Raw genomic sequence first — 17137 nt, 5'->3', positions numbered from 1 at the left:
ATTAAGATATAACTAAGATATTATTTAATAGAATATTGTTCAATTTCTACTTTGTTTTTAATAAGATTATAACATATTTTTATAATATTAACAAACATTTTTTTTAATGATATTTTTTTAGTTTTTTCTTTCTTAAATTTTATCCATGCATATAAGTATGCCATATTGATAAATAATGATATATTCCATGAAGCTTTTAAATGACATGTTATAGTGCTTAAATGATTTAATATGTCAATGCCAATATGCTATATGAAACATGGTTGTGTGCCACATGCATTAATCTTGTTTTAATTGTTAAGTAAAACATAATTAATGCCATATAAATATGAATATGTGTATTATATGTTGCCCATATCCTTGATATGATTTAGATATGTTTAAAACAAACAAGAAATCATCAAGCAAGTAAAGAAAGAAATCGTGAAAGTCAAGAACAAAAAACTTGTAAATATAATGGCTATCAACTTCATCAATTAAGATTTTGTAATAGGGTTTTGTCAATAGCATTCGACTTGTAAGACACTTTGCAACATCCACACAATCTAAACAATCTCAAAAGAACCAAAGTAAACCAAAAAAAAGACTGAAACACAAAAATAAAACATTGGCCAAATAATAGCTAAAAACGGTAAAACTATTTTTTAAAATGGTCTAGCTATTTCTCAAAACAAGATAGTTCATTTCTAGAAATTTTCCAGAAACTACTTTAGAATTTCAAAATGGCTTAACCAATTTTAAAAGGGTTTGACCGATTCTAAAAATGGTCTAACCAATTTATCAATGGGTAAGAAATTGTGTCTAATAGTTAGTTTTTATTTCTAAGCCTATAAATATTCCTTGGCCAAAATAGAGGTGGAACTACAAAGACAAATATCTAAGTATATTTTCACTTAAATTTTTTTTTGATTTATTTAATATCATAGATGGGTTTATCAAAATTTACAGAGTAATTTTTGAGTTAAAATTGGGATGAAATCTAACTTTTTAGGCATAAAATAGCAGGGGCTTAATTTTTCGACGCTTCTCTACTTGTTAAAAATGAGGCCACCACACAATGCATCTTCTGCGTATATTTAAAAAAAAAATCAAGAAAGAAAAATATAGAGATACATCAGAGATGTGAATTCATATATATATATATATATATATATCAAGAGATATTATATATATATATATATATATATAGCCACTTGAACGTTTGTTTTTATCTCTCTCTTTAAATAAATCTGAATGAATTAAATGTATGATTTCTTTATTAGTTTAATTTTAAGTGATTTCTTGCTCTGCATTTTCACCAGTTTTATGCTAAAGTTGATCAATTTTTTTTTTGAAAATGGTGATTTTTTCTTAGATTTTAAAATTTTATTTAAATTAACATTTATTATGATTTTTTTGTGTGTGTTTTTTTAGTGAATTTGCTTTCATAATCTTATATATATATATAATTTAAAAATGAATCATGTGAAAAATTGTTTAAGGAATTAACTGATAAACAATACAAATTTGAAGCTTACAAAATCATCCTTGATGAAAGTGAAGCCGGATTTTCGGATAAAACGTGAGGAGGTAAATTGATGGAAAGTAAACTCCTGGTAATGAATTGGTAGGAACCATAAACTTGAGGGGGTAAAATAAATCTTAGCCAAACCAAATTGGAAAATGAATAAATATCGAACGACAGTAACATGATTTTTATCATTAACAAGAACAAGAAACAGAGGCGAGTAAAAAAGGAAGAAAGCAGAGAGATGGCATTGACGGTGGTGAAGGGAGCATTGAAGTCGATTAGGGAGAAAGGATTCGGAGCTTTCTTACGCGAGCTCAAAGAAGAAGGCTACCTGTACTCACCAACTTTGTCTATCTATCTATTTATTTTTCTAATCTCGAAAATAATCAGTCCAAACAAAACCCTGACTTGTTTTTGATTTATTTTCGCATATTTTTTTATTTGCAATTAAAAGATGCCGTTTTCTTCTTGATGTGTTGGGTTTTACAGATTCTGATAGCAAGGGAATAAGAATTTTTAATGGGTTGTCTATGAAATATAAATCGGATTGAGGAACTGAAGACTTCTGTTAGTTGTTTTGGAATTGATTAAGCTGAATGAGAAAATGGGCAAAGATAAAAAGAGGATACTGACTGCTTATTTCCTTTGCTTTCTTGTTTCAGGAATGCTCTTGCCGATGGAAATCTTCTGTAAGTTAAAAGCTCTTTAAAAATTCTAAATTATTATTATTTAAAAAATTACCGAAGATTGTAGCAAAGATTTTATTCAATCCAACAAATTATTCTTCTTGTTTATGCATTTCCATTGGTGAAAATTATGCTAGTTGAATTAATGTGCCCTTTCACTGCTTGAGTCCCAATAAGCCCTTATAACCACACTCTTGCGTTTTGATCTCCTTTCCCGCTCTAGATCCACGTTTCATTATACATATTTGGGTAAACTTGGTCTTGCAATTTTTCCTGTCTCGTCATATTTCTGTTTCACTTGTGAGCTGGGTGAGCCTTCTATCTATTGCTGTTCTCAGCTATATCTCCATATCTTATAGGAGCCTCTATGAATGTTTTTATTCTTAATATTTAGTTGATTTTTATATTTGTAATTTGATTGATTTTAGGCAAACCAAAATACACAACATTGGTGCAAAGCTTGTTGGCGTTGACAAATTTGGTAACAAGTATTATCAGAATCTCGAAACCATACATGGTTAGTTTTTCTTTCTCATTTTCATATAATGCGTTTCTTTACCACTGTCAGATCTATGCATGTGCAAGGTGATGACAACTATGTCACTTCACTGTGCAGTTGTGACATGTGATATTCCTACCATGACAATATTTTGAAGAGTTTTACCTGATTATTCATGTAAATTTATAGTTCATGAGTGGTTGAACTTTTTCATCAGTTTCAATTCTAGGATCTATCACCGACCTTAAGCTATCTGTTGTGTAAGAGATCCCATTTCTGTTGAAGGTCCAATTTTTCTTTTCTTTTCTTTTTTTTTCAAGCCTTTTCATGTAGTTTTTTTTTTTTTTTGGGAGGATGCTATATCTTCCTTTTGTAATCTTGTTCTTATTCTCATTCAGTAAAATACAGTTTCCTGCACAACATTCCTGTCATTTTAAAGCACACGCCATCTAAACAAACTCACTCTCATAACTGAGGCAATTATCATAAGCAACTGATGTCTTGTCACTGGATGTTGAAATGAGCCCTGATGCTTATGACCGCTCGTTCCTGATTGTAATGTTGAGAGGATAAGGCAGGGTGGTTTTGTCCACAAACTTTGGGGGACTTTTTAATAATCTGCCCCTGGGTGATGTGATGGGTTTTGTGGCATTATGTTGCACAAATCCTCGTGTAGCTGATGGTTACACCTTGTCTTCAAAGAGGAGGTTGCAAGTTTACGTTTCCTCTCTTCAAATTATCAACAAAGCTTTTGTGTCTATTATCAACAAAGCTTTTGTGTCTATGTTGAATGATATCATTAATTTGACGTGTTTGTCAGAAGAACACTTGGATGCCTTCCTCAATATTTATTAAGTTACTATGTAATAAGCTAAGTCTCTTGGCTTCCTTATGGTGTTTGACATTTGGAGCTCTGTGAGGGATTTCTCTAGTTTGCTATTTAATGGGATTTGGAAAGAGCTTCTATATTAGGATTTATTTTTCAATTTAGATGGTGACTCATCCTCACTATTTATTTTTTCTTCATGTAAGAACCTTTTCCCATTTGGAAAAAAAATGAAAAGAGAGTTTTTCTTTTGCAAATCCATTGCTGAATGTCTTTTTGGCCATGTAATACTAGAAAGTGCAACCTCTTCCTGATTCTGAAAGCTCTTCTTTTCAGTGTTATTAGTGCAAGATAATATCACTCTTTTAGGACCTAACACGTATGGATTCTTTATATATCTATGATGGATTCTTATTCCCGCCTTTTTTTTTTTTTGGAATTTGGAAAATTAGATTGTTTCATTTTTTATGGGTTTTTTATTTTAGTTTTCCATGCATGTCTATGGCTCTTCAGAACTTCACTTTAGGAGATGAAGAAAACAATAGTGGGAAGTGGAGTGGACTATCCCTCTCCTCATTTGGCTTCTCCCTATTTTAGTTATTTACCACTATTTTTTTTATTAGTTAAAGGAAATAAGATAACCAGAGTGGAGCATCCCTCGCATTGAATAGAGTGAGGCTGAGGCTTTGTTGGTGTTTTATCAGTAATTTACTGTTATTAGTCTCACCTCTATGATGTCATTCTCCAATTCCATTAGTGTGTGAGTGCACTCGATGCTAAAATCCAATTGACTAATACAATGAGCCTATATGAACACGTTTTTCTTTGTTCTTTTTTTTTTTTATTTTAAATTCTCATCTTTTGCCCTTGGAAGAAAGGAATATAAAGAGGCAAGTCAAAAATGAAAAGAATGGGAGGGTGGTGACTTCGGTGCTTTCCTAGTTACTTGAGCTATGATTTACTTTCCACTAGGATGTTACTAGCAACCAGTAGGGACATGTCCTGAATCATATAGTTATTGCCATTGGATTGGATTTAATGTTTCTGTGGCTTGTTTAAATGTGTGGTCCAGTTATAGCCATCACCAAGACTATTGCAAAGTGTTAACGCCTCAGGAAATTTAGACTGTCCTGTAGAGTGTAATAAAGTCGTGTGAAAGCTACTGATCCAAGGTCTTCAAGGTTTGCTTTTGACTTGATGTGGCATTTTGTAGGAAGGCACCGGTGGGTTGAATACGCTGAGAAGAGTCGCTACAATGCTTCTCAAGTACCACCAGAATGGCATGGTTGGCTTCACTTCATAACTGATCATACTGGGGATGAGGTAACCCTCTCTCACGTAATTGGTGAAATATAATGTGAAAATTCATTTTGACAAAAACAATTGGCTTTTGTTGCAGCTTCTGATGTTGAAACCAAAGAGGTACAGTGTTGAGCACAAGGAAAATCTCTCTGGAGAGGGAGAGGAGTACATATACCATTCTAAAGGACACACCCTCAATCCTGGGCAGAAAGACTGGACCAGATACCAATCTTGGCAACCCACTAAGACCGAGTAATCCCTTGAGTCCCACCTATTTCATGATATTCAGAATCAATTTGATTGAATAAATGTTGTGTACTTTGTTGGAGCCTCAAAGTTTTGATTTGTTCGCTTCACCGCAAGAGCCTTGAACAAAGCAAGTTTTAATAATTTTATTGATGATATTCAGTTTGAATCATGGCTATGTGGAAGCATGTGCATATGCGTTATCATTGAACTAGCGCAGTAGAAAAAATATATTTCCCAAACTACTATAACTGAAAAATAATTCTCAAGTATATGTGTAATTAGGTGTGTAGTGTCAAGTAACAAATTTCAACTTCAAGTTTTTGCTTTCTCAAATAATTCATTTATTTACGCAGGAGTCAACATGTTTTTGTTTTTATAAATATCCCACTAGCATAAAAGAAATAAAAATAATCTAATGGATAGAAAAAAAAAAAAAAGATGACATGAAAAAAAACAAGAGAAAAGAAGAAAAGAAGAATAAGGTGTTGAAGATATATTTAAAACTCTTAGTATCACTAAAAAGATATTGAACAAAATGAATTTATAGACATCATGAAAAGCCAACTTTGAAGCTAGTGGTGAGTCATACATATAATCTAAAGATAGTTACATACTCTCTTGTTAGCATCTCATCACTAATTTTAAAGTTGGTTTTTTATGGTGTCAATAGATTTATTTTGTTGATATCTTTTTGGGAGCTCTGGGGTGTCTTCAACGTCTCATTTCTTTTCTTTGTCATCTCTTGTTTTTTATTTATTTTTATAGCTATTAGATTATTTTGATTAGATTATTTTGATTTCTTTCATGCTATTGAATATTTGTAAAGAAAACATGTTGACTCTTGCATGGGTGATTTATTTGAGAAAACAAAAACATGGAATTGAAATTTATTAGTTGCACTCGGGGGTAATCGTTTTTTGTTCGGTTTGTTTTTTTTTTTAAAAGTAATCAAACTGATTTTTTTTCAAAAATCAAAACCGGTTCAAACTGACCGGTTTTGGTTCGATTTGGTTTTTATAGGACAAAACATGATTCAAACCGGTTTGGCTCGGTTTTTTTAGTTTGTGTTCGGTTTGATTTTTTCGGTTTCAGACTTAAAAAATCAAAACCAAACTGAACCGGTCGGTTTTTTTTTTTAAATTTAATCAGTTTAATCAGTTTTTTTTCACGGCTTGGTTTTTTCAGTTATTTTTTTTCTAGTTTAATCAGTTTTTCAATTTTTTTTGGTTCATCTTTTATTACACTACATGTGCTTCATTTTGCGGGGGAATAAGCCATCTTTATGCCACCATGGGTTGGCTCTCAAAATTGATGTTCAGATCATTAATCATCACTGTATAAAACGGGTTATTGTATGGGTTTTCAACAATTGGATGCAAGAGGTTCAATTGTTATAAATGTACTTCACATCTATTTGATGGGTTACAAAAGACATCTTCCTTTTAATTTAATTATCTCCATCGAATAATTTGATTTTGAATATGTTGAATATCATAACTTTATATTAAATAATATTATATAGAGAATGACAAAAATTATTATCACATCAAACAAAGAAGAATTTGAATATTATGATGGATATTCGAGTTAAGTTATTATCATATTCATACTCAATACTAACATATGAGTCTATTATTCAAATACTATTTATTATTCAACATAATAATATGTACACACACACACCACAAACCGATCAACAAGCGCATCTAATGTAGTGTCAAGTAACAAATTTCAACTTAAATTTTTTGCTTTCTCAAATAATTTATTTATTCATGAGTCAATATTAAAAGTGTCAAGTAACAAATTTCAACTTAAGTTTTTTGCTTTCTCAAATAATTCATTTATTTAGGAGTAATATTGAAAAGATATTGAAAAAATAAATTATAAAACATCATAAAAAGCCAACTTCAAAATTAGTGGTGAGTTATGCATGTAGTTTAAAAGAGGGTGTTTGGGAGTGTGGTAGCTGTTGCTTTTCAAATAGCTTTTCGTGCCGAAAAGCATGCCAATAATGTTTTTTTATTTTTTAAAAATTATTTTTGATATCAGCACATCAAAACGATTCAGAAAGTACAAACCGAACTCAATTTTAGCAAAAAAAAAAAAAAAAAAGTTTGAATTTTTTCGAAAAGCAGGCTCAATACCAAAAGTTGCGATAGGCTCCGTTGTTAGCATTTTATTACCAACTTTAAAGTTGATTTTCTATAATATCAATGTATCCGTCTGGTAGATAATTTTTATGTGGCTGCTTCAAGTTTTATACTTTTTAATATTTATTTAGTGTATCTTGGAGGATCCTGACTTGCTAAATAGCATTGTTTTAAAACCAAAACTGAAGTGGTTGATTCACTGATGGCTCAGGTAATTTGGGGTCTAGTTTGGCCGGGTCTCAACAAAAATAGGGGAGGATTAACCCTATATATTCTAGTAAAAAATCTAGATTAATATGTGATCTTGTTATCCAGGAAAAATTTGGATTAACTAGTGACCTGGTTAGCCTGAAAAAACCCCAATGAAAACCCATTATTATTTTTTTCTTTCTAAAATGATGCTATTTTTTATATAAATTAAAAAACTTGAGTTGCCGTAACTTGCAACAAATGATCAGTGAGCTAGATTTGTGCAAGGAGTTGAGGGCACAAATGTTAACAGTGTTGTGGTAGTAAAGTGAGTTTTCTGCTGCATTTAAAAAAATATGAAAATATCAAATTAATATATTTTTTTAGTATTTTTTAATATAATAATATTAAAAATAAAATAAAAAAATTTAAAAAATTATTTAAATATATTTTTTAATAAAAAATATCACGGACCACAATACTAAACAAAATTAATATCCATATACATTACGAGTATGTTATAAAGAAAACAAGTGAGGGTAGTAGTGTCCAATTTGTAAGAGAAAATGACTTCAATTTTTTTAAAATAAAATATTAATCATAATATACTGTTTTTCTTACGAATTATATTTTCTTAATATAAAGAAGATCAGTTTTAAAATTAATTACTTATTAAGATTTTAATAAAATAGAAGAAACACATTAAATAATTCCATTTTAATCTCTATAATAAGTAATAGAGTGAGAATAAAAAAAAGTGAAATAGAAATAACATCAACGTTATTATTATTATTATTTTTAATTTTTCAATTCAATTCCCTTGTTCTAAACAAAATAATTTTTCCATTCAGTTTAGATCTTTATTTATTATCAATGTGTTAAAATAAAGGTTTAGATCTTTATTTATTATAAATGTGTTAAAATAAAGCTTGTGAGTTTTTTAACAGAATTAGACTAATGATTAAAAAAAATAACCCCTCAAGTTTTAAAAATATTTTTTAAAAATTTAAAATTTTTTTAATTTTTTTCTTTAATTTAAATTAATTTTTTTTTGATATTTTAAAATTATTTTGATGTGTTGATATTAAAAATAATTTTAAAAAATAAAAAAAATATTATTTTAATACATTTCTTAGTAAAAAACACTTTAAAAAATAACAGTAACCACACTTCTAAATACACACTCATAATACAAAGGCAAAATCCATTAAAATCCTTGTACATGGACATATAAAAAAAATAAAAACAAGAAAAAAACAAAATACAGGAGCAAAATGAGCTAATAACCTGAGAACAGGCAGGTATTAGCACACGCAAACTACCTTTTGCCTTCCTACAAAGCCAATTCAAGTTGAAAGCCAATCCACGATTGCAGAGATAAAAAGTTCAGCAGAATTGAAGAGCAGGAATACTCCAGTTGCATCGACACATATGGCTTTTGTGGTTGTATGTGTTCTTTAAAAAAAAGAAAAAAAGAAAAAAGAAAAACCCTTCTCCATCAGAGCATCAAACCTCCATTAATATTTTGTAACCTTTTAAGGACAAATAGTTTAAGCTCCTAGCCAATCCCACATCTCTTTTGGATGTGGTGCACATTATCTCGATAAAAAACAACAAGAAGGTAGAAAGAAAGATAACAGCAACTTCTCTGAACAATCATTCCTGTCTTTCCTTCAGCCACCATAACCTCTACACTTAACAGTAACATTCGCGCGAAGATTACAGCAAAAGTGATCACAATCTTACATGCCCGAGAATCAAGACACCAAGAGAACTTCCTGGAAATAAAACGTGAAGATAGTGAAAACTTTTTAATGGTTTTCAAAACTAAGAATCAGAATAATTGACCAGCACATCATGCAATTATTATTATCTGATAAAGAATTCAAACAATCATGATTATGGAACCAAATTTGAGATGCACTTTCAGTCTTCAGAAGTCACATTTCATTTACTCTAAAACGGCACATTTATCATTTGGAACCATAATACCTAGATTAAGCTACCTGTCTTGGTTCAATGTTGAAGAAAGCCCTCAAGTAATAATTTGCGTCAAATGTATTGCAAGAAAGATAGTCCATGCAATCAAAATCTGAATGCGTGTCCATGTGAGAACACATCTGCATTCATGCATATGCATATATCTTATATTGGATAATAATCAATATGCTCCTATTTACAAGACTGATCCTGATGCTGTAGAAGGCTTGAAGTGACATATATAGTGAATCTACAATATCCACATAACTCATAGACTGTGAAACTTACCAAGCATACACTAAGCACATGGGCAAAGTCTCCTGGTATGCCAAAGTGAACCATCGCAGGAAAGCAATGATTGTGTTCGAGTATACAAGCATGCTCCTGGATTCTGATGAAACACAGAAAACACATAATTGATAGATTAGCTTCAAGAAATCAATTCATTTTTAGAATCCTAACTTCTGATTTTGACAACAATTCTTCTTTGATTGTAAATGGTACAGGGCTCAAAAAACAATAATTTCTAATGTTCTATGCAAATTGATCTAAGATCTTTCCACCCCTGCCAGTTCTAATACCATTAGTAAATTGCCAATTGGTCAGAAGAGATTTAAGCAAGAGATGCTGAAGCAGACCGCTCAAAAGGTACTGCAAATTTTCCCTTGTAGTAAATTGCTATAACTTTGTCAAGAACGGAAAAAATACCAAGTGTCTTGGAGCATCTTCAACAACCTCAGCAGGTTGATCTGTTCCAATGCTTGCTAAACAAGCTCCTTTGCAACTCATATATTTCTGCATACTGTCCACAAAGAAAGATTCCAGAAAAAACATCTTATATAAAAAACATAAAGCAAAATGAGACTTGCATCACATCGGAGTCCAAATTGTGCTCTCTACCAGAAGATGAAACCAGGGCATCATTTTTATGTGTCCATAGCATTGACGGAAAAAAAAATGAAAAAACTCACTATTCACAATCGAGTAATTAGAAAACAAAATTGAGATGAAGCAAATAGTAATAATTAACACTTGATGTTTAATTTTTAAAACTTAAAACCCTTCGAGAAAAGGCATTTTTCAATGTCTCAACTCTTACCAAATTCACAATCAAGTGTTTCAGCTTTAATTTTTAACAATTAAGGTTGTCAACATTTTAAAAGCACACAATTGATTGCAAAATTGGAAGCCTGTGAAGTTAAAGGTTAATGTGTTGTTAAGTGGTGACATTGATTTATGAGATCAGATATAACTAAAGGCACACCTATAATTTCCTACCATTTCAAAATATTCTTTTATATGATAAAGGTAAAATTAAATTAAATTAAAAAACAATAAAAAAGACACCCCTCTATCTTGCAACCACCACCACCACCACCACACCACCACCCTGCTACTACCACAAATTCTGCCCCACAGACACTTGGAAAAAAAACCCATGCCCAATCTCTTTTTGACCAAGCCAACAGAAGCCCAAACCTGCTACCAACACATCCTCCACCACTTTTATCTCATGTTCATTGCTGAGCCACCATAAATTAGCAGATCTAAATAATAACAGGAGCACCTACACCTTTTCATCAATTCCTCTTTTTACCCACACCTACTCATAACAGCCACATCTTAACAACCTCACCTATTCCTCTTCAGCCACCACCACACATAGCCAAAACTTCTTTTTATTCATTAGAGAAGGGGGGGGGGGATTTGTTGTTGAGGGTGTGTTTTTTTTTTAAAAAAATTATTGTGTTTAATAAGGTGTTCACGTTGGCCTAGCTAATAAGTATGCTTGACATATCACAAATTAATAGACATGTAGGATTGAAAATAACATGACATCTGCTTTTGCGTTAAAGAAACGTGGTATACATTACTAGAAGGAATGACGTAGTATGGAAAGAGGGAAGAAACAGAAATTAGAAAAATGGTTAAAACTAGGATAAAATTGAAGTTGGAACAAGATAATAGAATTTAGGGTTTATAAGAAACCTCTAAAATCTGAATAGATTGATAAAATAACAAAGAACTACTTTTTAGAACAACCTGACAGCCTATTTATACTAGTTTAAGTCCTACATCCTAGTCTAGGTCCCTAAGTAGAACTGCTTAGCCAATAAAGGAAACACTTTAAGAAGTTACATGCTAATCACATGACCCTTAATTCAGTAACACTAATACCAGAAATATAATAAAATAAATTATGAACAAAGCTCCCGCATCAGGGAACAAAGTAAAAATTCCAATTCTCTTTTGTCCAAAAGAGAGAAATTGGAGAAGAGTGATCATAACATTGGTTACGGAAGCATTTACACTGAAGGAAATATAATTGAAATCACCAAATGTCAACAATAAATCCCAACGATTTCACTTGCATGTTTAAGCCTCACCCTAAGCTGGAATACCTTATGTAGTTCAACATTGTAAACAATATTACCAAAGATGTTTCAGATATTCTATAACAATATCAAACTATACTTAAACAAATATGTTTAAAAAGAATGTTACTTACACGTCACATTGATTAAGCACCAGGAGCTTATTTAAGACGCATGACTGTCCATTTGACTTGCAAACTGAATCACAGGACTCACCTTGCCTATCAACCAGTGATGAGAAATTTGAAAGGAATAAGCTCTATAAGAGAATTTAATTTAGTGAAATTAACAAACAGACACAACTATGATGATAACTCACTTTCCAATTACAACATTAATTCCACCCAGCCTTGCTTCTAATAGTGTATAATTGGCCCCTGACACAGAAAATTCAGGACAGAAAAAAACAATTTTTTTTTCACAGCCATGCATTTTCCCAGGAGAGAAAAAAAAAAAAAAAGGTTAGTGGACTGCAGAAAAGATTAATGTGAAAAAAATTTGGGGGACAATTCCAAGATGAGAATTAAGGAATATTAAAGAATAGTATGATTCATTATTTGATCTCAAATCTGTTATATCAAAGACATGAATGGCCTTCGTAATTTCTCTAACTGGTAAATTAAAGAATGCAAAAGGAAATTGCAACTTGATTCTTTTAGAATGAGCGATCAGCATATTCTATGCATTAACAAAATCTCTAAGTCACTCAATATCGAAGCTTTAAGAACATGAAACCAACTGAGGCTAAAGAGAATAAAGATGAAATGGGGCCAGGGCCCAAATCTCCAAAACAATGAGAACAGAAATAAAGGTTACAGATAAGCAGAATCGTAAAATACTCTGCTGAACAAAACTATCATCCTTTTAACTCAAGAATTCATGTTACTAGGGTGTGACATAAGTTCAAATCTGACAAACAAGGGAAAGGGCAAGAGTGCAACTCATAATTTGTAAGTACTTTGACAAGATAAAAATATAGATTACCTGAAGAATTTGATGGCAGGGAAAAGCAATGATGGAAATCACTCCGATAAGCATTTTCATGAACCTGCAATGTTCATACCAATTTCAGGTGCAGTGTACCACTATTAGACCAGAACAAAGAGGTACGATTAGGATAGAAACAAAAGCAGCTAATAATCTCAGCCTCTACATTTGAATTTAATAAGGTGACACAATGGAAGATATATAGGTCAGTGTGGTCAGATCTGTTCCATTCCACCCAGAATGGCTGGATTATCTCATATCCGTGCAAAAAATGGAACACTGAGCCCTCCATTTAATCTCGTTTGAGATGTTGGGTTATTTTGGAAATTCCAGACAAGTTCCGACCGAAGGTCTCCGATATGCAAAGTTGATCTCGTTCCATTTCGAAGACAGTGAAAAGCAAATAGTGTAGTTTTAGAAGAAAGGAAAATGTGTCCAACTAGCAAGCTTATTTAATAGCGATACTTTCTGAATTTCCATCCATGTTAACTTTACAAATATTTTATAATTCTGTTGCACTGCTAACGTCGAATCAAGATGACCACACAAATCAGTTTCTATCTCTCTCAGTTTTTTTCATTTTATCTTCAAATTTTTTTAACAGAATGATTATTTTCACTAGTGTGTTTATTTAAATAACCATAATAATTTTTTTCAAGAGAGAATAAGTGCATTTTTTGTAACTCCTGTCAATTTGAATCGTAAGGTTTTGTCCTCTTCTCCACCCATCAACTCTACAATTTGACACATTCAGATCAAAGATTATTTGCATAACTACTCATTTTCATTATTGTTCAATTCTCTAAGAACAATCACTAACAAACCCCCCCCCCCAACCTAAAAAAAAGAAAAATTAGTTTCAGTATTATCATCATCATTTCATGACAGTTCTTACCTAGCAGTGTAAATCTCTTAGCATGTTTTCCTATCCACCCTTTGCCATATTGAAACTTTGTTTTCATAGAGTTTTCGCTATAGTTGTACTTTGTCAAACAATGCAATGTTCATTGGTCCAAATCTTTTCTAAATTTGGTCACTCTAGGTTTCATGATTTCAATATATGATTGCATCATCATCATTCTATGCAACATATAGATAAAACTTGAGAAAAATCAAATATGTCAAAAGACAACTTACCACGCTCTCCGAATTATGACGGCATCTCCCAGCACAGAAATCAAAAACACTTGTATAACTCACTGCTAAAAGGAAATGTAAGCACCAGCTATTTTCAAATGATACTCGTGTAAAATTTAAAATTTCATAAGAGGGAATATTCAGTTTGTTGTATTACATAAACCCTAAAAGAGTGCAGGCATGAATAGCAATTGGGACTGACTTGGCAAAATACAATCAGAAGAAGGATTGGTACAGAGGTCAGTCTAAATATTCAGTGCTATGTCAACTAAATATCCAATTTTAGTTAAAAAATTGAATTGAATTTAAAAGTTGATTGTATGAATAACAATGTAAACGGACTAGAAATCACGATGTTGGAAGGGCTAGAAAGATAAGTTTACCTGCAGTTGAAGGCTTGGCTATCTTGACCTTGAGAACTTGTGCCTCTTGTGTCTGCGGAGTAACGAACAGATCGTGACATGACAAGATAAAAGCAACTGAATCCATTACCCACCAGCCCAAATAAACAAGCATTGAAGAAGAAATACCCTTGAAGGATGGAGGCAGCACGAAACACAAAATTCATAGGAGTTGCAACACTGTGAAACAAGGTTGCATCCCCTGCAATAATAAATTTTAATTAGCACCTTTTTTATTTATTTATTTTCTCTGATTGCCATCAAAACAAACAAAGAATAAATAGAAAAAAAAAACAACTCACTGACAAGAAAATCTCAATCTGTTTTCAGGGCAGCAACGAGATTGCGGATCCACTGATAGCGCATCGCATACATACCCTACAAAAAAAATGTATATCTGCTTTAGTTTATTACTAGCAAGCTTTCTTAACCATAGAACTCATAGAATGGGAATTCGATGAGCGACAGACAGACAGACCGACCATTATCGTCAGAGAGCAGATATCTTCCTTGAACTGTATTCCTGCAACTTCTGATTTGTTCGAACCCGATATCCTTCCTACATCAATGCCAAAAAAATCATAAGGTCTATATTTTTTCCCCTCATCTTTATCAGCCAGGATGAGAAATTAGCCTACCTGATTGCTGAAATTATAGACGAGAACTGAAAAAGGATGAGTAGTTGTAAAGAAAAATGATATTTGGTCATTCTTAATTCGATGAACGAATTGCTGCTTTTTTCCCCCAAATCAGGGGCTCTCCTCCACAGTCAGCTGTATCAGACAGGGAAGACGTGTCGTGTTTCCATAACAAGGAAGACACGTGGAGGGGGGGCTTGGAATGGACACAGTTCCGGGAAGAAACATGTAAGAACTCGATGGATTAATGTATTTTAACGTTGATTTATTTCATATAAAAACAAGAAAAACTTTTTTTTTTGGCTTTTAAATTTTTTTTAATTGATATAAAAAACCTATTCCAACTGCCTAATCTTTTTTTATATCTTTTATTGGGGTTTTTAATTTTTTTTTTTGAAAGTGAATAATTACAGTGTTTGTGAGAAATATAATATCAAAATGAAATTGGTATTTACCGGGCTTTTTAATTTTTAGTTCTTATATCAGGATATTTTTATATTTTTTTAAAAAATAAAATTAATCTTGTTTAGGATTCGTGATTACCCTCTTAATAAATATGCATTTATCAAGCTTTACATAATTTTGTCACATGAACCAAAAAAAAAAAAAAAATGATACAACAAAAAAGGAAACTCCTTTCTCTCTATGATCTAGATTTAGATTTTGATCCTTTTAATTCCAACAATTTTCAATTAATTGATCCAGCAAATAAAAAACCTAGATCCTAGTTCAGCTGTTCTTTCCCATAAATTTTTAAAGGAAACCATTACAAGAAAATAATAATAATAACACAGGAACAAAAATAATAGAGCCACCCTTTGTTGCAACAGATTTCCCTATCAACTTTCCTTTCTGAAAATTCTTTCTAAAATTCTTTTCCACTCAAACAATACACCTAATTTTTTCTTCCTTCTTTTTCCAAAGAAAAAAACCCCAAGAGAATATAAAAAAGATTAACACCTATTCTTATTATCTTTATCTTTGTATCACTTAAAAGAAACTAGAGATTTCCAAGAAGATGAAATGAGAAATAAGTAATAGGATGTAATTATAAAACCAAAAAAGAATTGGTGAAGAATTTAAGGGACTGAAAGAAAAGTTGAAACAAGAAACTTAATTAACAGCCACAACCATTGTTCTCATATGTTCTGATGAAAGAAAGAACAAGATCCTTTATAAACAGGTATTGGATATTTCCAATTACAACAAGAGAGCCCAACAATTATCCATTCAAAGTGTGACTTTAGAAGTTATGTTTACATTGAAAGCCATTAAATTTGGTGAAATTTTTTATGCTAGTTGTCTTGTGTCTTTAATTAAAGAGTGGGGAAATTAGAGAAAGTTCAATAAAATGAGCTAGATCTTAAAATAGCATAGAGGCTCACATTATCAATATCATCCCATCACTTCTTAAAATAGCATAAAGGCTCATATTAGCACAGAGGTATTTATAGTGTGGATTCCGAGCATGCAGATTAACAAAATGACCAAACTTATTTAGAAGAGAGAATAAAGAATTAAAAATTAAAATAAACATAACCAAATCATGAGAAAAGAAGAAGTGAAATCTAACAATCTAGTAGTTGGTCTAGTAGTAAGAGCTTGGGATTAAGGGGTTTGCTTCTCTTGTGGTCTCAGGTTTGAGCTCTATGGTTGCTAATATGATGGCCACTAGAGGTTTATATGATCGTTAACTTCAGGATCCATGAGATTAGTCGAGGTGCGCGCAAGTTAGCTCGGATACCCATGTTAATAAAAAAAAAAGAAAGAGAAGTGAAATCTAACATTGGCATGCAACACATCATTAGACACCAAAACATATATATCAAATATATAAAATTTCCACCATCCATGAGAGATATTTTCCCTCTAGCCTATTCAACTATCTATTTGAAAGGGAAAAGAAAATATTAACATTGAAACATTTAGAGCTAACCTAGATTACTTATAAAATTGTGTATGTATTCAACAAATATGGATTAAAAACACAAAAACCAGAAACAAGTAAAAACAAAAGAGAAACTCATATGAGTAAATAAGGATACATTCAACAAAAGATCTGTTTCTATGAGAGATTAGAAAGGCAGATGGGGAGGGGTGTGGGCGGGCTGTGATTAAGGAGATCGATAAAGAAGAGGCAAGGAGGAGAAGGGGAATGAGAAGGGGCATGCAACTGTGATATTTGAGAGTGTTTTTAATTTTAGAGTT

General features: G+C 31.7%; 2 protein-coding genes across 5 annotated transcripts; one reads left to right on the top strand and one right to left on the bottom strand.

The window, feature by feature from the left end:
* Positions 1-1687: 1687 nt before the first annotated feature.
* Positions 1688-5241, top strand: LOC118038719 (probable NADH dehydrogenase [ubiquinone] 1 alpha subcomplex subunit 12). The gene is made up of 5 exons (XM_035045132.2): positions 1688-1843; positions 2173-2199; positions 2625-2713; positions 4735-4844; positions 4921-5241. Exons 1-5 carry the CDS (start codon positions 1689-1691, stop codon positions 5077-5079), a joined length of 540 nt encoding a protein of 179 aa, XP_034901023.1. The 5' UTR covers position 1688; the 3' UTR covers positions 5080-5241.
* A 3661-nt stretch (positions 5242-8902) lies between these two features.
* On the bottom strand, positions 8903-15181 carry LOC118038718 (uncharacterized). 4 transcript variants are annotated; one of them, XM_073406963.1, is made up of 12 exons: positions 14930-15181; positions 14774-14850; positions 14594-14669; positions 14421-14493; positions 14274-14325; positions 13891-13955; positions 12751-12814; positions 12086-12122; positions 11901-11987; positions 10100-10193; positions 9680-9782; positions 8903-9189 (listed from the first exon to the last, which is right to left on the bottom strand). In XM_073406963.1, the coding sequence occupies exons 1-11, from the start codon at positions 14998-15000 to the stop codon at positions 9690-9692; spliced, it is 789 nt and encodes a 262-aa protein (XP_073263064.1). In that variant the 5' UTR covers positions 15001-15181; the 3' UTR covers positions 8903-9189; positions 9680-9689. The 4 variants fall into 4 exon arrangements, with proteins under 4 accessions (XP_073263064.1, XP_034901021.1, XP_073263065.1 ...); XM_035045130.2 differs by having other exon boundaries at positions 12086-12143; positions 14930-15180; XM_073406964.1 differs by having other exon boundaries at positions 13891-13952; positions 14930-15180.
* Positions 15182-17137: the final 1956 nt, after the last annotated feature.

Source organism: Populus alba, chromosome 19, assembly GCF_005239225.2.
Source record: "Populus alba chromosome 19, ASM523922v2, whole genome shotgun sequence".
In the NCBI taxonomy this organism is placed as follows: domain Eukaryota; kingdom Viridiplantae; phylum Streptophyta; class Magnoliopsida; order Malpighiales; family Salicaceae; genus Populus; species Populus alba.
Note: the sequence above shows the minus strand (reverse complement) of the source record. Positions and strands in the feature narration are given on the sequence as shown.